This window comes from Muscardinus avellanarius (assembly GCF_963383645.1).
Source record: "Muscardinus avellanarius genome assembly, chromosome: 4".
Taxonomy (NCBI): Eukaryota; Metazoa; Chordata; class Mammalia; order Rodentia; family Gliridae; genus Muscardinus; species Muscardinus avellanarius.
In genome coordinates, this window is record NC_137789.1 from 12,291,811 (window position 1) to 12,318,246 (window position 26,436).

The following is a 26,436-nucleotide window of genomic DNA, read 5'->3' on the forward strand; positions in this document are numbered from 1 at the left end:
CACTTATCCCTCCTCCTCTAGGGGGAAGAAAAAGGCCCATAGTTGGAAATAAAAAATTCTCCTAGTTCAACCAAGGGGGTTCCTCCTGGCTCTTCAGAGCAGATTTGGAGATTTGGCCTGTCTGCTGTTGAGACATGAGGAGTGTAGCCTTCTTGTGATGTATAAACAACTTGAACTGTGGCTGTCCTGTGGCTAGCTCGGTTCACTGGTAGTGTTGGAATGGAGCTCTTAGAAGACATTGTTAAAGCCAGCTGATGCTCTGTGTGCAGAGATAATTCTGCTTTGTGGCCCCTACATTTCTTTCCCCACTTCATTCTGCTGATTAAAACCATTTGCGTGGGAACAAGGCGGTCTTGAATTCATCGTTTGGGTGGCTCGTTTTCCGAGGCGAGGAAAGCCATGGTCTCTATTTGCAGCAAGTCGTCTTCATAACAGCAAACTTAGGTCTGAAAGGTAGTGGTGGTGGTAATGATGATGATTGTGGTGGTGCTGATGATAGCAGCAGCTTCTGAAGAGACAGAAATGTACACTCCTGGAAAAAATAAGAGGAATACAAAGGGGAGCAATAGAGCCAGGCCTGTGGCACACATCTGTAATCCCAGTACTTGGGAGGCTGAGACAGAAGGATCACGGGTTTGAGGCCAACACATGGTAAATTAGCGATCACCCTGTCCCAGTCCTGGGTTCGATCCCCAGTACCACTAATAATGGTGAAGGGAGCAATAAAGAAAGAATTCTTCTGAATCCAGCTCAGGAATATTTTCAGGCAACTCCAGCTGCCTCATCAAAATTCAAGGAAGTTTGACCTAAATCACCACCAAGTAAAGCCCCCTTGTGCTTGAGCAGTGCTCCAGTCAGACTCAGAAGAACTGAGCAATTCAGAGTCCCAGATTCCCACCCCTAAGCCTCACACAGACGCAGTTTGCTCCCCAGCTCCTCTTGACTCAGAGGGGAGGTCCGGAGAGCAAGGGAATGGACAGAATGAAGTTCACGGGAGCTTCTCACTCAGCTCAGCAGCTCTCCCCTGCCCCGTACTTGATGTGCAGAGGCTGTTCATCTTTACATTAAAACCGTGTCATGAGACTGGGTTTATTAAGAACTGAGAGGATGCTTGAAAGAATTACACAATCTACATCCCATTCTGCAGATTAGGAAACTGAGCCCTGGAAAGGTTAAGGGTCTCACAAGTGAGACGGTGGGTGAAATAGGGGAGAAAGCTAAAAAGGGCCTATGGCTTCTCAGCTAGATCTGGTAGTCTCTCTTCCCCAAGCTGAGGAATGTGGTCTCTTTCCCCCGCCTGCCTCATGGGGTTGTTATCAGAACCCCTAGAGATGATCTATAGAGGAAGCACTGTGTACGGAGCCTGGCGCTGTCTCTCAAGACCTCCAGTCCTGGTGTTAGGCTGTGTCTTTAGATGTCCCCAGAGTGTGGAGGGATGTGGCAGCACCTCCACCGTCCTCTCCCACAGAACTAGTACCTGAAGACGCACAGTGCTTGCTTCTGTTAGGTTGCTTTGTTTTATTTAACTGTGTTTAAATAATTGTAAGCGTCAGATCTGTGACTTTCTACTACTGTTCACTTTCATGCCTTATTAATGTTTGGATTTAAAATGTCCCCCAAAGCTCATGCATTAGACAATGCAGGCAGGGCATGGATGGAGGAGGCCGTTCCCTGGGGGTGTGGCCTTGGGACTATGTCTGCTCCTCTGCCATCTCCTTTTAAAGCCCTGCCACCTAGCCATGCATGGTGGCACACGCTTGTAATCCCAGTGCTTGGGAGGCTGAGACAAGATTACAGGTTCACAGCCAGCCTCAACTACTTACTGAGGCCTTCCACAACTCAGTGAGCCCCTGTTTCAAAACAAAGAATAAAAAATAGGGCTGGGGGTGTAGCTTGAAGGTTCAATTTCTAGTACTGCCAAAAAAAAAGAAAAAGCCCTGCCGCCAAGCCATTTTGGCCACAAGCTGGCTGACATGGACATGGACTACCCTCTAAAATGGTGAGCCCTAAATAAACCTTTTTTCCTCTAACTTGTGTTTATCAGGTATTTTGGTCACAGCAGTGAAAAAGCTGACTAAAATATGCCTCTGGTAGAGAACAGCGACAAAAACTAATTCAGACATGGAACTGCCACCTCACTAGACTGTTGTGGAATAGGGGCCAGAGGGAAGACACCAAGTCAGCTCAATTAGCAGGCGCTCCAAATAGACCTGTCACTGTGTGGGATATTAAATAAATGAATAATAAATCTGACCTCAGGAAGCACAACTTACTTTAAAGAACTGACTTTTCAAGCTTGTAGAAATGGGAACAACTGGTGTGCTAATTGCAGTTCGTTGCCATCAATTCATGAAACCAGGCCCCTGGAATCAGGCCTTATATTGTTCCTCCAGAGAGTATATGAATGCCTGTCGCTATTAACCCTGCACTTGACGTCCATTTGCTATGGTGCAGACTCCCTCCTTCCGACGGGCTCCAGCCTTGGTCTGATGAAACTGTTACTGATTGAGCACAGTGCCTGCGTGGCGGGTACTGCTGCTGAAGAGTCGGTGCTCTGCAGACATCAAGCCGCATGCTGCCCTTGCCTCACTAGTTACCTCAGTAATCGAGAGTCAGTAGTTGGAGAGGGACAGGCGCTCTCAAGCATCGCACCCTGTGTCACCCAGACCATGCTACCTGGGCAGCTGTGAACTCCCGAGAGCCTTCCAAACTCCATCTTGTCTTCCAGGCAGCCTCCCATCCCTTGCCCCACAAGAGACCGTGATTTCTTTTCCATAAAGGCCCACCTTGCCCCCGTATGAGTCTCATCTCACATGGAGCTGATCCGGCTGAGTTTCCATCTTCACCTAATAGCAAGGCTTGGGTGTCTACCTTATGTCACCGCTGAGGGCGCAGGAAATAAAGTCCACAAAGTGACTGGCACAGCAGGCATTCCACAGATCGGAGTGCACTTGACCCCACGTCATGCATTCAGTTCAGCAGACGTTCCAGCGAGGAGTGCGGGGTAGAGAGTGGAGAAGCCGCTCCCTCCACAGAGCTGGCTTTGCAGGGCCAGGAGGGCTGCAGCTTGTAGTTCTGAAGAAAGGCTCAAGGGATCTTCATTTCACACTCTCCTGGCTGTGGGACAGAGCCCCTCGGCACCAGGGGCTACAAATGAGCTGCTGTAGCATGTGTAATGAGAGTGCAGGGCGCGCCTGCCAGTGCTTGTTCAATGCAGATGACAACAGAAAGAACTGGTGAAAGCGTCCTAAAAATAGGTGGCCGGGGCAAGGAGGGGCTCGCGGAACACAAACCAGATGTCCTGGGGGTGCACGCGCTGACTTACTGAGAGTCACTGTGTGAAACGTTTGCAGCAGTTATGCCCGAACACAGCTGTGTAAGCATTTTTATGAAGCTCTTCTCCAGGTTGTGGCTGCAGAGGACAGAGACACGTGGAGACAGAGAAGACTTCTGGGCTCCTGCAGTGGTCGGCCATCAGGAAAGAACACCACTCAGACACTTGGGAAATATTACCCATCAGCAGCATTATTCACGGAGCGGTGACTTTACACTGTCCTGAGGTCTTTTAATCTCATAGGAAGTTCGCCATTCAAGTGGCTTACTATTAAAACTTCCAAGCCAGGCGTGGTGGCGCACACTTGTAATCCCAGCATTTGGGAGGCTGAGACAGAAAGATCACGGTTTGAGGACAGTCTCAGCTACTACGTAGTGAGGCCCTTTGCAACTCATTGAGACCCTGTTTCAAAATAAAGAAAAAATCAGGCTGGGGGTGTAGCTTAGAGGTAGAATGCCCCTGGGATTCATCACCAGTACCACCAAAAAAAAAGAAAAAATTAAAGCTTCCCCATGGGCTGTCCTCTTTGATTCATAATTGATTTGTTCTGTTTGGGGAAGAGAAGTTGTTTTAATTTTGTTTTAGCATCTGTAAACTTCCCCCATTCCTGTGTGTGGGAGTGGGAAAGGGGGTATTGGGATTGAACCCAGGGGCATTCAGCCTTCGAGCTACACCCCCACCCTATTTTGTTATTTATTTTTTAAACGGTCTCACTAAGTTATGGAGGACCTTGCTAAGTTGCTCGGGCTGGCCTCAAACCTGTGATCCTTCTGTCTCAGCCTCCCAAGTACTAGGATTGCAGGCGTGCACCACCACACTCAGCTCCCTCAGTCCTTTTTTTTATAAAGTATTGCACATGCATCACCTCACTCTGGCTGAGAACTGAGATCTTCACCCTAGGCAGTGGCTGCTAACTCAGGCTCTCTGGCTACATCGCCTGAGGCCATGGTTTAGAGCGGAGAACAGGAAATCCTTATTCTACTTGCAATCAGAGATATATGAGTAATTACTACAGAACCAACCGTAAGCCCTTCGGATTCAGGGCTGTTTTCTGGGTTTTCAGTGTCATAGAAGAACACTGGAGGACAAATGAGTGGCCAGTGCTGTTTCCTGTACGGAAGTCAGCCGACAGGGCATGTTACCTTCTGTCGTGCATGGGCTCCACCTGCTGCCTGGGAGCCCTGGCTGGTGCCACTGCTGATTTGCTCGAGTGCCCAGGAACGGCACCTCGCCGTGCCTCTCCCCATCCGAACATGAAGATGCCAACAGCTCCTTCCACAGAGTCCTTCTCTACATAAATGTAAAGCAGTGTGTCTTTACACACTTTTTAACACAAGCTTTCTGCTCTTTTCGTCTCCATACTGTAAAACCCATTAGATTGAGCCAGGCCTGATGGCATATCTGTTATCCCTGTAACTTGGGAGGCTGAAACAGGAGGAATGAAGGTTGAAGGACAGCCTCACCTTAGCAACTAGTGAGACCCTCATCAACCTCGCAAGAAAGACCCTGTTTCAAAATAAAAGTAAAATAGGGCTGAGGATAGAGCTCAGAGGTAGAATGTCTCTGGATTCAGTCCCTAGTACCCCCCCACACACACACACACACACTGTTGATCAGTTAGACAGGAGAGTTAAGTTCAAGAGCTGTTGAACAGTGTGGTGACAGTAGTTGATGTGTTACATTCTGGGAGGGGGAAGGGGTACCAGGGATTGAACCCAGGAGAACACAGGAGTATTCTGCCTCCGAAGAGAGTAGGTTTTATGTGATCTCACCACAGATAAATATGTGGGGCAATGCTTGTTAATCAGCTCTATTTAGCCATTCCACTATGTATATTTATATATAGTGGGGAGGTACTAGGAATGGAACCCAGGGCCCTTCTACCTCCAAGCTATAGCCCCAGCCCCATTTCATTCTTTATTTTGAAGCAGGGTCTCACTAAGTTGCTGAGAGCCTCACTGAGTAGCTGAGGCTGGCTGCCAACCCTCAATCCTCTCAGCCTCCCAAGTACTGGGATTACAAGCGTGCGCCACCACACCCGGATCAGTGTAGCATTTTAGAATATGTAATTTATACTTCTATGGACAAGCTTTTTAAAAACGTGTCAGTTTTTTAAGTCATCTTTTAAATTTTTTTTTTGAAATTTCAAAGATATATTTTATTTAGTCTTCTGGAATGGAAAACCTCCAGATTTTCTGCTCTACTGAAAAGCAGATGTGCGTGCTTTGGAAAAGCATCTTGCTGGCTGGCCATGGCGCACACCTACAGTCCCAGTACTTGGCAGGAGAATCAGTAACTTAGTAAGACCCTTCATATTTAAAAATAAAAAGGGCATCCTGCTGACTTGCACCATAGATCATTTCTGGCCGAGCACTGAGTACCCAGAATGTGCCAGCACCAACGCTGGGAGACACGAAGACAGGACAGGCCTTCTCCAATGGAAGCGGTCCGTCAGGAAGGAAGAAAACAGTAGCTCTGGTGCAGAGTAGAAGCTACATAATGCCTGTGAGCCTGGTGGAAGTGCGGACATAGAAGCAGTCACTCCAAGAAAAAGTAGGTGGATTGGAGTACTCTGGATGAAGTTATATCTGAGCTGACTGATTAAAAGTGGGAATGAGAAGCCGAGAGAGAATCCACTTAGGTCTCTGAGTTTTCTAGCCAGAGAGGATGTGATGCCATTCAGAGAAAGAAAAGCAGGCTGTCGTCAGAGCTCACCGCTAACAGAGCAAGGATCCGCCTGAACGTGGCCTCCCACTTGCCAAGTCTGGCCAAGCTCCCAGACTCTCTGAGACTGAATTCTTCTTGGTTTGCGGTGACAGGTCGACTCTTGGATGTGATCACTCCGAAAGTCACATACACATACAACTCTGCCAAGAGACAGAGCTCCATTAGCATTTCGTCTTTGGTGATTTTTGTTTTCCGACAGGATATGGAACCTGATTGACTTTTCAGATGCATTGCATCTGAGTGTCCCTAGGTGGCGATAAAGATGAAATTGCTATAGAATCTCTCACTATTGTCTATTATCTACGATGCATTTGTTTCCAAAAGGAAAGCTACACTTCCTGATACTGAACATTCCTTGTTCTTCTCCTGTGCCGTGTGCAGAAATGCTTTCAGGCACCAGCAGCATCACTGATGGGCCAGGCACCTCACCAGTGCCCTGTATGTCTCAGCGCCTCCCTCGTGTCTGTGTTCCTAGATTGTGCCAAGCCCCTACTTTCTTGGCTGCAAAATAGGAATGCTACTGGACCCACATACTTCACAAGGTTGTTCTGAAATCAAAACTAATAACATACAAATGCATTTTTTGAATTACAGGGCACTATAAAGAAGGAATGCCTAACAAATAACTTCTAGTCATTTACTGTTGCAAAAATAAAATTGTCTCTGAAACAGAAGTAACTGATACCATAATCAGGCATTGATTTAGGGTAACCATAAATCTTCCAGGTTATATCAGTAAGACAGAATGAATTACGTAACTATGTGCCCATTTAATCCTAATGCAGATTATCATTTTTCTGAAATTAATAGTATTTACTACCAAGACTACAATCTCTGCAAATTAATGGTTTAAGTCAATGTTAGTACTGACTGACTGGTAATTGGTCATGGGAAATAGCTAAATTTGCCCAGGAAAGAGGCCAGAAGTAATTAAGCTTTTCTTTTAATACACAGAATATAAAAAGCTCTTTTGGAGCCTTTCAGGATCACCAGGTATCTATTATCTTGTGTTAAACATTTGGTGTGGCAGTGTTCTTAGCTTTTTATTTTGTTTCTTTTCTATTTTTTTTTCTCCTAAATGTTTGCAGAATCAGTTGTCCATGGACATGGTTAAACCATACACCTGGTAATGCTTCATAAAAAGAAATTATTGGTCCAAGTGCCCAGCATATGGTAACTGATACACAATAGCCAATTCTGTGTCACTTTGAATAAACAAAACCAAAAACATACATATTACTGTCATAACTTTTTTCAAAATAAACTTCATTAACTATTGTTTAAGCTTCCAATGTAATAGGTGGTTTATGATTTCTCAATACAGAGCTGGGACAAAAAATTAACTTGGTCATTTTAGATCCTTTACTATTTAGAAGTTGTGTGTGTGTGTGTTTTTTTTTAAGAAAAGTTTTAGTTTTATAACTAAATTAAAAAGTTGCAGAGAGAAAAAAAAATCCCATTATAAGAGTACTTTTATGTTTCAACCCATATGCCTCTGGTGGTTTAGCTTATACAGTGCTACGTTCTTTCCCCATTGATTTTGCTGATAGACCTGTGTGCCTTCTTCCTTAATAGTTTTGTGATGATTCCAATGAATTGTTGGTTTAAAATCTGTGTGTTTTATTTTTTCCAACATACCTAAATGATGACTAAACCCTTACCATTCTGTTTGACTAGCATTTTGTTCCTTTAAAGTATACACTCTCCTTTCCCTTTGTTGTAATTTTGTGTTTTTTTTTTTTTAACTAACAGTTTTTGAAGCCCTGTTTTAAAGTTGGATTTAGGTTGGATTGATGGACTTGGCTATATCCAGCCTTTTGCTCTTGTCTCTGTGTGTCCTGCCACATTTTGTTGTGTGGAAGTAATTGTGTACTGGCTGTTCTGTGTCTGTGAGACTGGGATTAACCTTCCTACCCCCATTCAATTTCCTTTCTAGGTCCAACTGGCCCACCTTCAACACTCCCTCTAAGCACCCAGACCTCTAGTGGCAGCTCCACCCTATCCAAGAAGAGGCCTCCTCCCCCACCACCCGGACACAAGAGAACCCTGTCCGACCCTCCCAGCCCACTACCTCATGGGCCCCCCCACAAAGGCGCAATTCCTTGGGGTAAGTTAAACTAAAGTCAGGGCCACAGCCGCCCAGGGCCAGCCAGTGTGTGGGGCTCCACTGGGCCACGGACAGTTAGCTCAAGCAGAAAATGGACCAAACTGCATACATACTGGATGAGACTTGGATATGTATGAGTATGAGTATACCTTCCTCTTAAGGCCAAAAAAATTTTCAGAAAACGTCTAAGGCCATTAAAAACTACTAGTAGTAATAAGTATAGTTGTGCCTCAGTATCATTGGGAGATTGCTTCCAGGACCCCACATATACCAAAATCTATATATACTTGTACAAAATGGCATAGTATTTGTATATAACCTAAGCGTGTATACTTTAAGCAATTTCTAGATTACTCATAATACGATGAAATGTTAGGTTTTTTTAAAAATCAATACATGTTCTGTACAGACTGAGGGTTTCTCCCCCAAAAAGTATTTTTTGATCCATGTTTTGTTAACCCATGGATGCAGAAACCACAGACTCAGAGGACCAACTATAATGTAATAAGGCGCTGAGCATATCCGAAATCTCATTCAGTCTTAACAACTCTGTGAGGTGGGTGTTGTTAATCTCCCTTAAAGAAGAGAAAACATAGGCACTCTCAAAACAGCCTCCTTATAAATTATGAATCAGATCGTGGTCACTGTTGAATACCTTTAAAGACTCCAATTTAGCTTCAGATAATGCAGACTCCTTCACCAAGGCCTACAGGGCCCTCTGATGCGACTCTGCCTGACCACTGGCCTCCCTCCACTTCCTGCCTCTACCACGCTGCTTCCCTTCTGAGGACCCTTCCGCTCCCCAGCACTCTGTCCTGCTCCCCAAGAGGCTGCCTCCCTTACCCCCTTCACTTCTCAGCTTGTATGTTTGTCTGTCTGCCGTCCTCTGTAAAGGAGCTGATTTCCTCCTGAGCACCTTGTCAGCAGAGTTGAGATTTTACTTGTGTGTCTGTCTGCCCCACCAGAATGTACGTCGTTCCGCAGCGATCTTGTCTGTCTTGTTTTCAGCCGTTTGCACAGCCTGGAATCATGCCTGGCACACAGTGGGTGTTCAGTCATCTCTTGAGAATTAAGAACCTCCTCAGAGTCAGCTAGTTTTATCAGTTCAGTGATGCTAACTGCAGATGACCCATCTACGAGACACAATTTGGGTGCTGCATATGTAGCTCAGTAGTAGAACACTTGCCTAGCATGGACGGACCTAGATTTTATCCCTAGCATAGCAAAAAGAAAAAAAGAGAAAGAAATAAAGAAACATATCTTCCGTCTTTCCTACTAGCCTGTTAGCATTGTAGGGGTCAGCCCAGCCCAGCAGAGCCCCCCTTGCCCACAACCAGCACAGCCATTGAGTTTCATTGTGGCTTTATTTTTTCTTGTTATTTTTATCTTGCTTGATAGGAGATTCGGCTTAATCATTTTAAAGGCTTCCTCAGAAGCATGTCTCAAGTGTTCTGAATTTTTTGAGTTTTGGAAAAAGCCATACAATGCACTTGCAGATAGACACACCTATCCACCCTCTGGCCTAGGCACCACCAGGTGCATGTGCACGTGAATATGTGTGGGCAGATCCGCCCATCGCCGACTGGGCAGGCTTACTTAAGGCACCTGCAGTTTATTGCTTGGACCTTCTCAGGCCATGTGCTTACAGAGGATCATGAAAATTAAAGTACATGGTCTGTACTGTCAGTGACAACATTAACCAAATACTGTGTAAATAGTAGGAAACAGAATGTCACACTGCATGAGGAAGCCAGAGAAGGGCTCATAGAGGAGGAGACATTTGAAATTGATGCTCATAAGTCAGTTACTGGAGAAACAGGAAGAATCTAGGCACACAGCCACGTAAAATACTAAGGATGTCCTGAAGGTTTGTAGAGGCTGCATTTCAAGGCCTTCCTTCCAGAGTGCCCAGGTCTGTCAAAAAGAACTTTCCCCCATAGCATTCCATTGAAAGTCACAGGTCTCCTATATAGAACTCTATCATAAATTAACTTTCTTTCAAAGACAACCTCAGCAAGTAGTAAGACTCTGTCAACGTAGTGAGACCCTATTTCAACATACAAATAAAAAATAGGGCTGGGAATGTAGCTCAGAGGCAGAATGCCCCGGATTCGAACCAGGAAGGAAAAAAGTTGACACTTCTCAACATGAAACAACCCCAAAAGTTAGTTCCGCGATCACCAAGGCTGTTCTTTATGGTGGCGCATGCCTAGACACATCAATAGACACAGGTCAGTAGTGGGGGTGGCTGGGGGAGGGAAGCCCTGCAGATGCACGCAGACTCCACATCAGCAGGTTGAACTTGCCCTGAACCTGGTGTTTGTGCTTTGTGTTGTATGACCACTGCTCAGGGATCCTGACACCTGTCTCCTGCTGATGCCATGTTCCAGAAGCCAAGGGCAGGGGTCCAGCTGCTCAGGAGTGAGGCAGCCAAGAGCGAAGCCTCCCGGGTAACACACCCGTCCATGGTGCCTGCAGCTTTCTCGGTGGGCCCATCTTTCCAGGGCATCTATGTTCCCCTGTAAACCTCCCATCTCTCCTTGGCCCATGGAGACAAGGACCTTTGAGCTATTAGAGCAGGACCAGGGCTCTAGGTAGACACAGGCCAGAAGACATAGTAGAGAACCAGCCTGTTATCTCTCCCCAGGCCTCACCCACCCACCCACGCTGGATCAGGACATGCCACCATCTTGAGCTATGCCAGGTGTGCAGGCAACATTCTTTACTCTCAAATCTGAGCCTTTACTTATAGTACACCTCCAGTCCAGAACACTCCTACCCCTTCTCGCTTGTGTTGATGTAATCGTCCTTTAAGCTCTGCTGTCCTGGGACCTGCTTGAATGGCCCTATCCAACCCCTGCGTGTGCACCCACTCTGCGGGCCTCAGAGGCTGGCCAGTGGTTTGCCTCCTTGCCTGTCTTCCCAGCGGAGCGGTGTCTGGGGGACCCTAGTCAGACCTCCTGTATTCCGATCCCTTCACTACCACTTAGTAGCCCTGTGGCTTTAGTATACATCTTAGAATTACTCAGACGAGTTCAGACACACAGTGTAGACATCTTTGGAAAATTTAGTGCCTCAGTTTCTCCAACTGTAAAATCAGTGTAGTAATTATACCCATATTATACATAATGTTCTCATCACAGTTAAATGAGAAACACATGAAGCACAGGCCCCAGGACAGAGAAAGCACTCAGCTTCACAGAAGCCACACTGCTCATGACAGAGGCTGCCTTCATAAATTCTACGGTGTTTTTATTTTATGGCAGAACTAGAGGTTTAACCCAAGGCACTCTACACTGGGCTATGTCCCTGGCCCTTTTTTTTTTTTTTTTTTTTTAGTTCGAGACTGTCCCGCTAAGTTGCCCAGGTGAGCTTCAAACTCGTGATCCTCTAGCCTTAGCCTCCCCAGTAGCTGAGATTACAGGCATGAGCCCCCACACATGCATTGTATATGAAGGTTTATGGTGTCGTCATCTGGATCCTTTAGGTAAAGAACTGCATCTATAATACTGTACAGAGTTAATTCTTGTTAACAGAGTGCCACGCACTGTGTTAAGCACTTTGCATGCATTAACTTCTCTAAATCTTAGCCACAGTCCACAGAGTGGAATGTGCTATTACCTTGATGTTAAGGACACTATTAAGTAACTGGCCCCACTACTCAGCTGGTTCAGGGGACCCAGGGTGTGTCTCTGTGCGCTGAAAGCCTGCACTCCTCACCTTCCCACTCTGCTGTGCATGACAGTTCTAAGATCAGAAATGGCAGACACGTGAATCCACCAGCCTTCCCTCCTCCAGTGTCTCCCTTGCCTGGGAGGCTGAGACAGGAAGGTGCGCCACTCGGCACAGGTAGCCCAGGAAGCAGCACATTCTGCTGTCTGCACCTCATCGTCCCCCTGCAGCAGGCGCCCTGGTGTGCAGCTCTGGCGGGGAAGTCCTCTCCAGGCTTTTCCCTACCAGAACGACAGCGTCTGCAGTGCCCAGAATAGCCCAGTCGTCACGGTTCTGAAGTTCACTTCCATGATGAACACGGCCATCTGTCTCAGGAGACTTCTGCGGCAGGCTTTGGATAAGAAAATAAATAGGTGGATGGACCAGTTGGAGTTTGGGGGGAACCTAAGACTTTGAAGTAATGTTTCCTTTCACCTCCTCTTTTATTTTTATATTTATTTATTTATTTATTTATTTATTTATTTATTTATTTATTTTGGTGGTACTGGGGTTCCTGGAAGCCCTTCTACCTCCGGGCTACACTCCCAGACCTATTTTTACATTTTTTTATTTGGAAACAGGGTCTCCTAAGCCAGCGCGCGCGGCTGGCTTCGAACCTGTGCGATCCTCCTGTCACTGCTTCCCAAGCGCGGGGATTACAAGCGTGCGCCACCACACCCGGCTCACCTCCTCTTTTAAATAACCTACTTTAAAAAAGACCAACTCATATTTTAACCTTTTTTGCAATACTGGGGGTGGAACCCAGGGGCATTCTACCTCTAAGCTATACCCCCGGCCCTATTTTTTTTTTTATTCTTTATTTTGAAACAGGATCTCACTAAGTTGTAGAGGGCCTCACTAAGTACTTGAGGCTATCCTCGAACCACGATCCTCCTGTCTCAGCCCCCCAAATGCTGGGGTTATAGGCATGTGCCACCACACCTGGCTATACTTTAACAATTTAAGTAAGGAAATGAGGATAAAGGAGAGAATAAAAGTAGTGAAGTGGGATGAAGTATCAGCGTATGATCTCTTAAAAGCCCTATATAAGGTCATATACCATGGTAGAAAGTGGACCAAAGATTTGATACTAAGTGGACACTATAGAAAAGAGCAAAGAAAAACTGCAACTAATCATCATTTAAAAATCTAATTCATAGATGCCCGACTTACTGGCTTATTGCTTCCTTTTCAGGAAAAAAATTCCTCAGCACCCCCAAGGCACTTCCCCTGCACTCTCGGCCACATCGTTGCCCCCAGTTGTACCTGAGGCTGCCCCCCCCCCATATCATGGCCTTTGGGAATTTATGGTCCAGTTTATGGCAGTCAGCGCTGTTCTTGCCCTTGAGACTCTTGGAGTTAATAGCTGAGGTCAGTTCCTCCTGAAACCTCTAGCCTTCCACATTTAGAGAAATGTCCGCAGTGTACTTCATAGGAAACCATATATACACGGAATCAATGTTCTGGAAGCCCCAGTTCTGTCCTGTACACATCTGTATGATATGCTAGAGGCCTTTTCCAGATTGCATGAGAGAAAGGAATGAGTTTTTGCTCCTCATTTTATTTTTGGTGGTGCTGGGGACTGAACCCAGGGCTGTTATACTCTGAGGTATACTCCTGGTCCTTTTTAGTTTTTATTTTGAAACAGGGTCACCTTAAGTGGCTGGCCTTGAACCTGCAATTCTCCTGTCTCTGCCTCCCAAGTACTGGGATTACAGGCACGTGCCACCACTCATTCATTTTCCTCTTTCATTTTTTTAGTACTGGGGATGGAACCCAGAGGCATTCTATCTCCGAGCTACACCCCTGATCCTATTTTTTATTCCTTATTTTGGAACAAGGTCTCACTGAGTTGCAAAGAGCCTCACTAAGTAGCTGAGGCTGTCACTGAACCTCAATCCTCCTGTCTCAGCCTCTCAAATGCTGGGATTACAAGCGTGCGCCACCACGCCTGGCTGATTGTCCTCTATTTAATTCTACCTTATTTTCAGCATTCTTTCTAAACCGTATTTTTCTTCCAAAGCTTAGCGTGTAGCCTTTGCCTGGCTCTGAGATTGGCAGGATTCTTGTCAGCTGACCACAGATGCCTCCAACAACACAGTGAGAAATGACTGGGTCAGAGAAGTGGGGGAGGCAGCACTAGGGGCCCTCCTGCTACTCCCCGCCCCACACTGCGGAAAAGTGAGATAAGGAAGATGAAGGGAGAATCCTTGTTTTTGAAGTGCCCGCTCACTGAGCGAATCAGTGTCCTTCTGTTTGATCCCATCAAACAGCTGTGAATAGTTACCATTTGTGTCCTGCGCCCTGTGGACCTGCACTGTGCCCTGCGGTCCATGCTTTCTCTCTCAGTGTTCACGCCCATCCAGGGTAGTGGGTGTGGTTGTCATACCCATTGTACAGACGAGGGGGCAGAGGCTCAGCAGAATAAGCCTTGCTCTCTGAACTCATACCCATAGACCCATGGCACAACTGGGATTAGAACCAGGCTTGTCTCTCCAAAATCTGCGCACTTTACGCTCCCCAGAAGGAGGAAGGGATGGTCAGTAGAGAGCTGACCATACAAGTCTTTGGCAGCACCATCCTGAACGCACCCAATCTTGTCTGATCTCGGAAGCCAGGCAGGTTCTGGCCTGGTTAGTACTTGGGTGGCAGAAAGTGACTTTGGAGATGTTCTTTGGATATTGTGTAGGTTTTCACCAAGAGGGGGAGGGGACAAACATTGCAAGAGGAAAGAAAAGAAGGGACAGAGTTAGGCAAAAGACGACAGTGTCTTTGGAGAATGGCAAATCGTCTTGAGTAACCAGAGAGGAAGGTTAAATAAGGACTCTGGACACAGGCCCGTGAGCATGGGCCGTGGCCCCCGCTGGGACGGCTCACCTGTGTGGCAGTAGAGCCAGCGGCTCCAGCCTGCTGGGCTGATTCACCTGTGTATAATTCATGCATAATCACTTCCCTAGGTGTTTTCCACCTGGGAAGGGAATTCGTGGATATTACGGTCTATTCCCCAAATATTTTGATTATTATGGCTCATTTATGTTCAAAAGCATAAGATTTGATAACCAGTACTGTCGACTCAGCACTGAACATGATGGTAGAGAAAAAATGCCTACTGTAAGGAAAATCCCAGCTCAGCTCTCATGTAAGATTCCAGAGAAATCCTCCCATATCATGTCATGGACTTGTGAAAATGCACTGATGATTAGAAGGAGCATCTTATTGACTAAACAGAACTCAGTTTTAAAGTCTGGAGCACCAGTTGTGCGGTGCAGCTTGTTTCTTGGTGTATCAGTGTCCTAGAGTCAGAGGACATTCTATCCAGGAGCCCCGTCTCAGCATTCTGCCAGCCCCTCCCTGTCCAGCAGGCTCAGTAGGACCAGGAGGGTAGAGTGTGCGGTCAGAGCGCAGACCCTGGAGGTGGTCGCAGGCCCTGTGCGCCAGCTCTGACCCTTCCGGCTACTTCACCTTGGGCGAGTTGCTTTCCTTCTCTGTATGCTTTACCACATCTGAAGTGGAGAGGGAATATTTCTCATGAAAACAATTCCCTTGAGCTACTTGGCGAAATACCTTGCTCATGGTACATGCTCAGTAGATGGTACTTGCTATTATTCTAATGTTACCGTAGGGCGTCGTGAGGAGCATATACATGTGTGGCCAGGACTCTTAAATGCATCATCTAGCCACAGGATCTGCAGCCATTTGTTCACTTAGCCCCATTGCCTCCTCGTTAATAGGGGGATAATGACCCAGTCTCTCATGTTGTGCGCAAGGGCGCCAGCCAGTCGTGCTGGGGACCGCTGGTGCTGTACAGCGGACACATCAGGCAGCAAGGCGAGCTCAGTTCTCTGCTCATCCGCTCGCTCCCTGGCAGCTTGGGCGGCAGCACTGCCTCCCCTGCTCCCGCTGTGGAATGATCCAGAAGAGCCTGCTCTAATTCTAACCAGTCTTTTGACCTTCCCCTGAGCAGATCACGCCTACGCCCACCTCGGTGCCTCTGGCTCTGCTGCTTCTCCACTAGAGAGCTCGTACCTGAAGTTTAGGTGCCACGTACTCCAGGGCAGACAGCGCACCCACCCAGCGCTCGGCCTAGACACCATTTCCACTTCATTTCACAGCAGCCCACCTGACTCAGTGTTCCTTTTGTTCCACATTAGCACACAGCTCCTATGTAGAGGCTCCCAGACCAGACCCAGACTCCGCGGAGACAGTGGAGTTGATGTGCTTCTGGCACTGGGCTCCACATTCACGCTTTGCACGTAGTAGGTGCTTGGTAATGATAACATTGAAGTGAGTGATGAGCCAGAAAGTGGTGGAAGGTTATGTCTGGTTGTTGGCATCCTACGAGTAGTATCCATGCACACCCCCCCACTGAGTGCAGTAGTGGGGAGCAGTCTCCCAGCATGGCCGCCTCTGACATTGCACTGCATTCTTTTTCTGTGCCCGCAGCCATGGACAAGACCCTAAACCAATGGGGCACTGCCAAGTTCCTAGGGCCTCGGAGGCCCTGCCAGGGAGCAGGCTGCCATCTCTTTGACAAACTCCTCCACTTGCAATAAAAACATCGCCAAAGCCCGAAACAGTACTGAATTTTGTTTTGTTTTGGTTTGGTTTCATGCCAAAACTGCATCCTGTGCTGGCTTAGGTCTCGGCGCTTTTCCGGAACCCAGTCTGTTTGCCAAAGCCATGTGTCTCTCCTTTGCGTTGCCCTGTGTAAAGATGCCACTTTCCTTGATTTCCTTGCAGGTAACGATGTGGGTCCGTCATCTTCAAGTAAGTCGGCGAACAAGTTTGAGGGGCTGTCTCAGCAGTCCAGGTGAGCAGCCTTAGGGGTTCCCTTCCACAGGCTCATGGTTGCAATGGACAGAATTATAGAAATGGGCATTAGCTGCTTCCCAGGGCTTCTCAGAGTGGTCATGAGCTGTGTGGGTTACAATGAGAAAGTGAGTGTTGTCCTCTTTCTCTCTCTCCCTCTCCCTCTTTCTCCCTTCCTCCCTCCCTTCCTCCCTCCCTCTCTCCCTCCTTCCCTTCCTATGTGCGTGTGTGTCCTGAATCCACAGCCATTCTACCTCTAAGCTACACTCACAGGGTCTCACTGGGTTACCGAAAGCCAAAGTACATCGCTGAGGCTGTCCTTGAACCTGCATTCCTCCTATCACAGCCAAATGTACTCAGTCTGTGTACATACATGTCCTGCTGCTGCTGGACCAGGAGGGACTGCCCTGGCCAGGTGCAGGTCTGCAGCCACAGGACAGCACGGGGCCGCCTTCACAGCCCTGCTGGCTGTAGTCAACAGTAGTCAGCAACTAAACTCCTGTCAGAATGGGTTGCTGTTTTTATTTTTTGTGTTTTAATTAAGTGATTTTATTATTTTCTTCTTGACCCCTTTTGAAGACTTAAAAATAAAAAGTACGATACTCTTCAGCCAGCTGTGGTGTTGCATGCCTGTAATCCCAGTAGTTAGGAGGCAGAGACAGGTAGAGCCCAGGTTCGAGGCCAGCCTCAGCAACGTAGTGAGACCATTTCAAAACCAAAAATACAAGAGCCGGGTGTGGTTGTGCAGGCTTGTAGTTCCAGTACTTGGGAGGCTGAGACGGGGGATCCAGGTTCATGGCCAGCCTCAGCTACTTAGTGAGGCCCTCCGCAACTTAGTGAGACCCTGTTTCAAAATAAAGAATGAAAAATTGGTCTGGGGGTATAGCTCAGATGTAGAATGCATCTGAGTCCAATACCTAGCACCCAGAACAAAACAACAGCAAAACCCAGATTATGGGCTGAGTGTGGTGATGCATGCCCATAATCTCTGTACTGGGGAAGATGAGATGGGAACATCACAGGTTTGAGACAAGAGTGGTAACTTAACAAGACCCTGGTTTCAAAATAAAAAGAGTCTGGGGGATCTAGCTCAGAGGTAGAACACCCCTGGCTTCAATCCCCAGTACCAAAAAAACAACGGCCATTTTCTCTGTGCTTGCTGTGCACCTCTCTCCCCACTTGGAAGCCCCAAGTCTTGTTGAAGGGGGCCTGAGTGAGGACAGAAGCTTGAAACAGGGACTCCTAGGTTGCTGAGAGTCTCCCTAAGTTGCCGGGGCTGCCCTTTGGGCCTCCCGCCTCAGCCCCCCAAGTACTGGGATTACAGGTGTGGGTCACGGCGCCCAGCTTCCTTTTCTTTAAAATGCAGTTAGGAGAGAAAGAAGAACAAGCAGCCAAGTTGCAGGACATCGGGTGACAGGAAAGGACACCGGAGAACCTGCACAGGTTCTTGGCAGATGGGGCCGGCCCTTGCTTGGTGCACGGTGTTCCTGGTGTGCTCTGAGGGTCGCCACAGCCTCGAGTTAGAGGGAGAGAATAGCTTCCTGCCAGCAGCCGCCGCCCCGTGTCAAGCCTGGGGGGCTTGGGCAGTTTTACCCCCATCGTTTACATGTCCTCCATCAGGAGGCCATGCCAGGGCAGGCGGAGGCCTGAGAACCCCCTCCCCAGCCACCTGCCGTGGTGTAGAGGAGCAAGTGAGGTAGCCTGCCAGGAGCTGGGGCTGGACGTGCACCCCACCACGGGTGGCTGGTGACGCCCTTTGGGTCTCCTCGCCTCAGAGTGGGGGCTGCGGGGCTCTGTAGGATGGCTTCAGTGACCCGTGCTGGGTTCCTAACTTGGAGTGCGCCAAGCGCTCTCACACACATGGCTGAGATGTGAAATGGAGGTATTGGGCTTTATCAAACTCAATTTAAGGATATTGTCTGTCTCTGTCTGTCTGTCTGTCTGTCTGTCTCTCTCTCTCTCTCTCTCTCTCTCTCTCTCTCCATTTTCTTCCTGCATCTTCAGCCAAGCAAGCTGAAATACAGAATATTTTGTCAAACATTGAAAGGATTCTTTAGATAGTTCTGTAAATGTCTTTGGTTTCCTTGAATAATAGATCATTTTAATATTATAGCACTTTTAGATCCTAAACAGTTGTTGTTTATTAATTAGCACCAGTTCTGCTAAGACTGCCCTTGGCCCAAGAGTTCTTCCTAAACTACCTCAGAAAGGTAAGATTTCTCTCTTGTATTCACATGTTAAAATGTCACTGTACAGAGGTGTCATCTCCTTTGTTTACTGATCTGTCCCAAATTGATGCCCGAGGGCATCACCTGACACAAAGTCAACATCCAGTTAATACTGTTACATAAACAAAGGTCTTTATAAACTCAGCATTTACTAATAGCAAGACACTGTACATTTCCTTAAAAAAAATACAACTACAATGTACCGATAAAAAAAAATTTTTAATTAAAAAATTACTCCTTCAGAAGAGGGGTCAGGGAGACCTGGAAGCCATTTCCAGCTTCTCACTTGCTAGCTGTGGTCGCGGGCAGATGATGTGGTCACTTCACACATGTGATTGTGTATTGCTTGGGAGGAGGGTGAGTGGCAGAAGAAACTTTTTACTTATATAGTGCATGAATCATATAAAATAACAGAAATAAATTATAATATAACAGTAAAATTTAATCAAATGTCCCTCAAAATCACATTTGCTCTAATAGAGAATCATAATAATGAGACAAATGCTCTTGCTAAAACAGTATATAAATAAGAGTTATATCTATAGGAAATACATAGAAAACCAAAAAGGAAATGTATCAAAATGTTAACAGTGACATTTAGGTGGAAGGCTTATGGTAGAGTTTTTTTTAACTGTTCCAATTTTCTATAAACTATTACATTTATGGTTATTTTTTAATTCTGGGTCACTGTGGACATCCTATTCTTAAGAAATTGAAGCCTTAAAGCCTGAGCCGCTCTGGCTTCCAGCCCTGCCTCCTTAAGCCCTCATGGCGGCCAGGTCTGGCCAGGTGGCTTCGTTCCAAGTGCTCTCTGGAGAGAGTGCTCTTCAAGGTGGCTTTGCCTCTTCAAGGTGGCGGCGACACCCTCCACCCTGCGTTCCGTTCCCATTCCCATGACCTGCCTCTCTCTGATTGCTTCCCACAGTGGCACTAAGGAAAACAGAAACGAGCCATCATCTCTCCCTAGACAAAGCCAACATCCCGCCTGAGATTTTCCAGAAATCGTCACAGTTGGCAGAGTTACCCCAAAAGCCACCACCCGGAGACCTACCCCCGAAGCCCACAGAACTAGCCCCCAAGCCCCAAATTGGAGATTTGCCACCTAAGCCCGGAGAGTTGCCGCCCAAGCCCCAGCTGGGCGACCTGCCGCCCAAGCCCCAGCTCTCAGACTTGCCTCCCAAACCACAGATGAAGGACCTGCCCCCCAAACCACAGCTGGGAGACCTACTCGCAAAGTCCCAGCCTAGCGACATCTCGCCCAAGGCTCAGCAACCCCCTGAGGGGGCGCAGAAGTCACACCCAGCAGATCTGTCCCCACACGTGCAGTCCAGAGATGCCCTCCAGAAGCAAGCATCTGAAGACTCCAACGACCTCACGCCCACCCTGCCAGAGACGCCGGTGCCGCTGCCCAGGAAAATCAACACGGTGGGTGGCGCCTCTGGAGGCTCTGCACTCTCTGAAGGCGGGCAGGCTTCCTTAGGGCGTAGCGGGAGACTGCGCCTGGGCCCGCTGCACGGCTGTGCCCTGGTTCAGGCTGAGGGTGGGCTGTGAGACCTGGCTTCAGTGCCTCACATAGTCACGGGGCTGTGACCGAGCGCATAGACAAACGGCGACCAGCGAGCAGCACATTCAGCAGTGGCGCTCTTACACAGGAGCCTTGAGGTGGGCCCGCTCCTTTCCCGTAGCACTGCAGATCTCCACTCCAGGGGACACTGAATGTCTTCTGAGTCAGAGCTGCTCCCCGCATCTTCCTGGAGGGAACGCCCAAAGAGGCTGCCCTACTCTGTACGTCTCCTACTCTGTATCATCCATATTTTAAATCCCTCCACAGTCTTGGTGGAAACATGCATCTCCAGGGAGATGTAGCAGGCGGTCTCTCCTGCGCCCAGCTGGGCCTCCTAGAGCACAAGCACCTCAGGTTGAGGAGCACCGTCAAGGAGGAAGCTAAAGGCTCCTCCCACTGGGCATGAGAGCGCTGCCCCACTCACATTTTATTATAAAGCAACGTTACAGTAAAAACGTATCAGACAAGCCTGGCATGGTGGCACACACCTGTAATCTCAACATTCCTGTAATCCAAGTACTTTGGAGACTAAGGAGGGTGGCAAGTTTGAGGGCAGCCTCAGCAATTAACGAGACCCTTGGCAGCTTAGTGAGAGCCTGTTTCAAAATAAAGAGGGCTAAGGCTCTACTGGGTTCAATCCTCAGTACCAAAAACAAAAGTGTATGTACCAGGCATGGTGGCGATACCTGTAACCCCAGCAACTCGAGAGGCCAAGGCAACAGGATCACAAATTCCAAGCCTGCCCTGGCAACTTAGCAAGACCCTGTCTCAAAAACTTTAAAAACAGGCTGGAGATGTAGCTCAGTGGGAGAACACTTGCCTAGTGTGAGCAAGGACCTGGGCTTAGTCCCAGCACTGCAAAATAATAACAACCAAAGAAGTGTATCACAAAGCTGAGACCGGAGGATCACGGTTCACGGGACTCCTCAGCTACTTAGTGAGGCCCTCCACAAAGTAAAGAGTGAAAAATAGGGCTGAGGGTGTAGCTCAGAGGTAGAATGCCCCTGGTTCCATCCCCAGTACCGCAGAACAAAATAAGTATATCACATCAATACTAAAAGAAAGGTAAGAAAAATAAAATAAGCTTGCCATGGATATGAGCCTACCATGGGTGGGATCCAGGTCCTTCTGATATTCTCACATGAACTCTCGCCCAATTCCCAGACGCCTCTGATGGCCTCACTTGACGTGCAGGATTCCAGTTCATGCTGCCTGTTTTGTAGTCGTGGCGTCTCACGTAGTGCTTCCCATGATAAATGAACACATGATGGGCCTTCTTGGTTGCTCTCAGTCAGCCTTGAAATGGCCACCTTAAGCTGCCACTGCCCTGCCAGGATTCCCAGACCCCACTGGTGCGCCCCGGGGAGCTCAGAACTGATCACGGGGTTGGGGAGAACCCAGGGGCAGAAAGGCAGAGTCTCTTGACCCAAAACACTTTAAAGAAACAGGCTGCTGTTATATTGCTAAGTGTTCAATTACTTGCGTGCTAACAGTATTCTTTAGAAGGTGATGTCTCTATTTCCACCTTTCTGTTTGCAAAGAACCGGAAGCCCAGCCAATAAAAGCCCAAGTCAAAACTGTCAAAATTGCAGCTGTTTGGGGAACCGCGCAGAGTCCTCCCCTCCCCAGCTGATCCTGCCAGGCTCCGCAGCGTGTCCTGACCTGCTGTTTTGCACGAGGGGACTGAGAAATGTGTTGATGCTGCAGTTTGCTGTGCAGAAGCTGCATGCTTTGCTTTACATCATGTTTCCTAAAAAACATTTTTAGCCTCTGCTGTCATTTCTGCAAGCTGATGTGGGTGGGGGAGGGCAGCGCGCGCATGTGTTTTAGTGAAGATGAATTTTGATCCCTACCCACATTGTTTGCTTACTATGAAAAATAACTTGGCAACGCCTGACCCCCAACATGCCACTCACCAGCGGAGAAAGGGTCTGCCATCCTTGGGGGGCGTGGCCGGCACCTACCCGCAGCGTGTGCATGTGCACACACACGCACACACACACACGCACGCACGAGGAACTCGGGGCAGGGTGAGGCGAAGTCATTTGCAGGAAGCACTTTTATGCCTTCAGATGACCCTTTCCACTAAAACTCAGTTTCTTTATCAAAGGGGAAGAATAAAGTGAGGCGCGTGAAGACCATTTACGACTGCCAGGCGGACAACGACGACGAGCTCACGTTCATCGAGGGAGAAGTGATTATTGTCACGGGGGAAGAGGACCAGGAGTGGTGGGTAGGTACAGACCCCATCTGATCCTCCATTCACACACCGCACGTGCCTGGCAGACACCGCAGCCCGAGGGCAGCTCCGCGCCAGGGGCCGCCGGCCCGCAGCATTCCGCGCCTGCTCTTTGCTGTCACTGCAGCATGTGTAAGAAAAACACTTAGTGCTGCAAAAATGGGTCAAGGAAATTAGCATATGTATGTGCTTTTCCCATGGTACCACACAACAACCTTGTGTTTTCTAAGTTTTCAGTTGTAAAACGAAAGTTCCAAAAAGTCGAGCCCATTGCCAAGGTCCCACATAGACAATAAGGAGGCAAAGTCAAGATTCTGAGCTGAGCCGGGCATGGTGGCACACACCTAGTAATCCTGTACCTGGGAGGCGGAGACCGGACGATCGTAGGTTCGAGACCAGCCTCAGCAATTTAGCAAGCTCTTGTTTCAAAATTAAAAATAAAATAGGGCTAGGGGTAAAGCTTGGAGGTAGAATGCCCCTGAGTTCATTCCCCAGTAATACACACACACACACACACACACACACACACACACACACACACACACAATTCCACGTTGGCCCTGACCCCAAAGCCTCTGCTCTTTGCTTATCTTGCCACATCCTCAGAGCTCCATTTTTTTTTTTTCCTTTGCACTGGGGACTGGACCCAGGAACTCTCTACCACTGAAGTGCACCCCCAGTCCTTCTTGGGTTTTGTTTTATTTTATTTTATTTTATTGGAAAACAGTCTCACTAAGTTGCTGAGGCTGGCCTCAAAATTATAATCCTCTTAGCCAGGCGTGATGGCGCATGCTTGTGATCCCAGAGCTTGGGAGGCTGAGACAAGAGGATCGCACAGATTTGAAGCCAGCATCAGCTACTTAGGCTCTCAGCAACTTAGTGAGACCCTATTTTCAAATAAAGTATAAAAATGGTCTGGGAGTAGAACCTGGAGGTAGAAAGCCCCTGGGTTCCACCCCCAGTACCACAAAAAAAAAAAAAAAAAAAAAAGTTTATAATCCTCCTGTCCCAGCATGCCAAGTACTGGACGTCTTCCTGTGGGGACTGCCAGGCCCAGGCCCAGGCAGAGCAGAAACCCCGTCCCTTGGCCAGCAGACCTGCAGCTGCACGGAAGCCCATTTGCTTCCCTGTTGCAAAGCCCGCACCACGTTGCTGTCTCTTCCTTTGGACCATGTAGGGCCGGTGGGTTTTTGCTTGGACCAAAGCAGCAATTCTCAGCAGGGGGCAGCTTTGCTTTTTGGGACTTCAGACAGTAGCTGGACATGTTTTGATTGCTGGGACCTGGGAAAGGTGGGTGCGGTGGGCATCCAGTGGGTGGCCCGACATCCTGTGGTGCTCAGGACGCCCCATAGGAAAGAACATGGGTAGCGCTGAGGTTAGGAAACTGCAGGACGACGCGACAAGGGCTTGCTCTTCCCTCTCGGGGCAGGACAAGCTGGGCTGTGCCCGGGCCCTCGCAGCCTGTCAGAGCGCCAACCCAGGACAGTGTCGAGGAGAGGGACGCTGAAGTCTCCAGCCAGTCACCAGCTCTGTGGCCTTGAATAAAATATGTCCCTTCTGTAAACCTGCTTTCTCTGAAAAAGACTGGGCACAGTTAATCCTGCCTCACAAGGGGGTCACAGCTCACCTTGTAATCCGTTAATACTCTCACAATCCAGCAGTGATCGTGTTCTTTGCTAAGAAACTGGTGACTCCCACAGAGACTCCTGGGGGCAGAGGAGAGTGTCCTTTGGTGTCGCTAGCATTGCTCTCGGGGGAGATTCTCGGGACCGTCGGCACATGGCCATGGCCAGCCAGGCAAAGATGTTGCCACACGTCCTAGCAATGGCCTGGCACCCACAGCCCTCTCGCTCCATGAGCCCAACTAAGACCATGGGTTGGTGAGCAGGCCAGGTCTTAACTGTACTTCTCAGGTAAGGAGGGCCGTAGCAAGGACACCCGCTCCCAGTCATCACAGATGAAGGAACCAGCCCTGGGCTGGACACGGCCCTCCACACTGCAAGTGCTTCCTGGAGGGAAAATGAGAGCCAGCCCTGCCTAGCTGATTCTGTTCGGCTCTTGGACCACCTTTGTATATTTGGCCTTCAAAGCCTACGTACATGGTCTTCTTATTCTTTCTGTTGAAGTCTCATGATATGATTCTCTTTGGTGCTCTTTGATATGATGAGAATCATATCTCATGATATGATTCTCTTAATTAGGTCATTAAAGGGAATTTAATGACCTAATTAAGGTCCTGACCTCATTGAGGTAACCAGAAGGATTTTTTGTATAACCATAGCTCATAGGCTTATGTAGCAGACAACAAAATTGTCATAGGCCACCAGCATCAGGCATTCACAATATCCTCCCCACAGCAACTAGAAGACAAGTAAGCCGGGCGCAGTGGCACACACTTGGAATCCCAGTACTCGGGAGGCAGAGACAGGAGGATTGCAGGTTGGGGGCCAGCCTCAGCTACTTAGTGAGACCCTGTTTCAACAATAAAGAATAAAAAAAAAAAATTGAGCTGGGAATGTCACTCAGAGGTAGAATGCTCCTGGATTCAATCCCTGGTACTGCAAAAAAAACAAAAAAGACAAGTGAGTGGTACACACAAGTGTGTGTGTGTGTGTGTGTGTGTGTGTGTGTGCGCGCGCGCGCTTTTTAAAGTAAGCATGCAAGCCTAGGAAGAAGGGTTTTATTTTTGTTTACTTTTTGCCCCGTTTAACAAATGAGAAGCTTAGCGAGGTGGTCTGAGGCCCTCCAGCTGGACAGGCTGCAAGCACCTGGCTCAGAACCTGGGCCTGCAGACTGAAGCCTGGGCAGCCGAGGGCTAGTTACAGGTTACTCCACCTCTGCGCTCTGCGTGGATGGTGAGATCCGTGCAGACGCGAGTGGCAGAGCCTGTCTGTAAGCTCTGTCTTCTGCTCTGTTGTCTTGTCACATAGTTTAGGCCATTTAGCTCCCTGGTGCACCAAAGGGCAGGGAAGGCTGAGCCTGGGATCCCACCCCAGATCTGTGGGCAGACTCCACCTGGCTCTGACCACCTGCACGTCCCAGGGCCGCCGCCTGACCACTGTCTTTTTTCCCTGCAGATTGGGCACATCGAAGGACAGCCCGAAAGGAAAGGGGTTTTCCCGGTGTCCTTTGTTCACATCCTGTCTGACTAGCAAAAAGCAGAACCTTAAGATTGTCTACACCCTTCATGCAAGACTGCTGCCTCCGTGTAACCCTGTGCACAATGTGTATATAGCTGCTGTTACAGAGTAAGAAACTCATGGAAGGGCCACCTCAGGAGGGGGATATAGTATGTACTGTAAATACCCTGTGGTCTTCTGCCTTTGCCAGTATTAGGGTAGCCTCGGGACCCGGCGCGCCTTACTGGTTTGCCAAAGCCATCCTCGGCGTCTAGCACTTACATCTCTCTATCTATGCTGTTTTACAAGCAAACAAACAAGAAACAGAAGTATAGGAACTGCTGGCTTCGCAGTAGAAGTGGTCTCCGGCAACCACTGAAGGGCATAGAATTGACTCTTCCTTACAATGCAGTATTCTCAATTGTGTTACTGAAGATGCAACATTAGCAAAGAGGTGGGTTCTGTTCTCCAGGTGACACTCCTAGTTAGGTCCGTGACAGACCAGCCTGTAGTTATCTGTGTACACAGTTTACAGCTACAAAAACCTACTTTGGTATTTATTACAGAAAAGTGCTCAGTTCAATGTAAGTGTTACTCC

The 26,436-nt window shown here is 48.2% G+C and overlaps 1 protein-coding gene across 4 annotated transcripts in view; it reads left to right on the forward strand.

Moving 5' to 3' along the window:
• Nucleotides 1-25,871, forward strand: part of ASAP1 (ArfGAP with SH3 domain, ankyrin repeat and PH domain 1) — a gene marked incomplete at both ends in the record, with an annotated part of 307,685 nt that extends 281,814 nt beyond the window's left edge. For 2 of the 4 annotated variants that reach the window (XM_080694994.1, XM_080694995.1), the window contains 6 exons: nt 7,998-8,168; nt 16,620-16,689; nt 18,840-18,898; nt 19,842-20,341; nt 22,591-22,713; nt 25,797-25,871. In XM_080694994.1, the coding sequence (XP_080551120.1) occupies nt 7,998-8,168; nt 16,620-16,689; nt 18,840-18,898; nt 19,842-20,341; nt 22,591-22,713; nt 25,797-25,871 (998 nt within the window). The remainder of the gene's footprint in view (nt 1-7,997; nt 8,169-16,619; nt 16,690-18,839; nt 18,899-19,841; nt 20,342-22,590; nt 22,714-25,796) is intronic. The other 2 variants (XM_080694996.1, XM_080694997.1) reach the window with 1 other exon arrangement.
• Nucleotides 25,872-26,436: the final 565 nt, after the last annotated feature.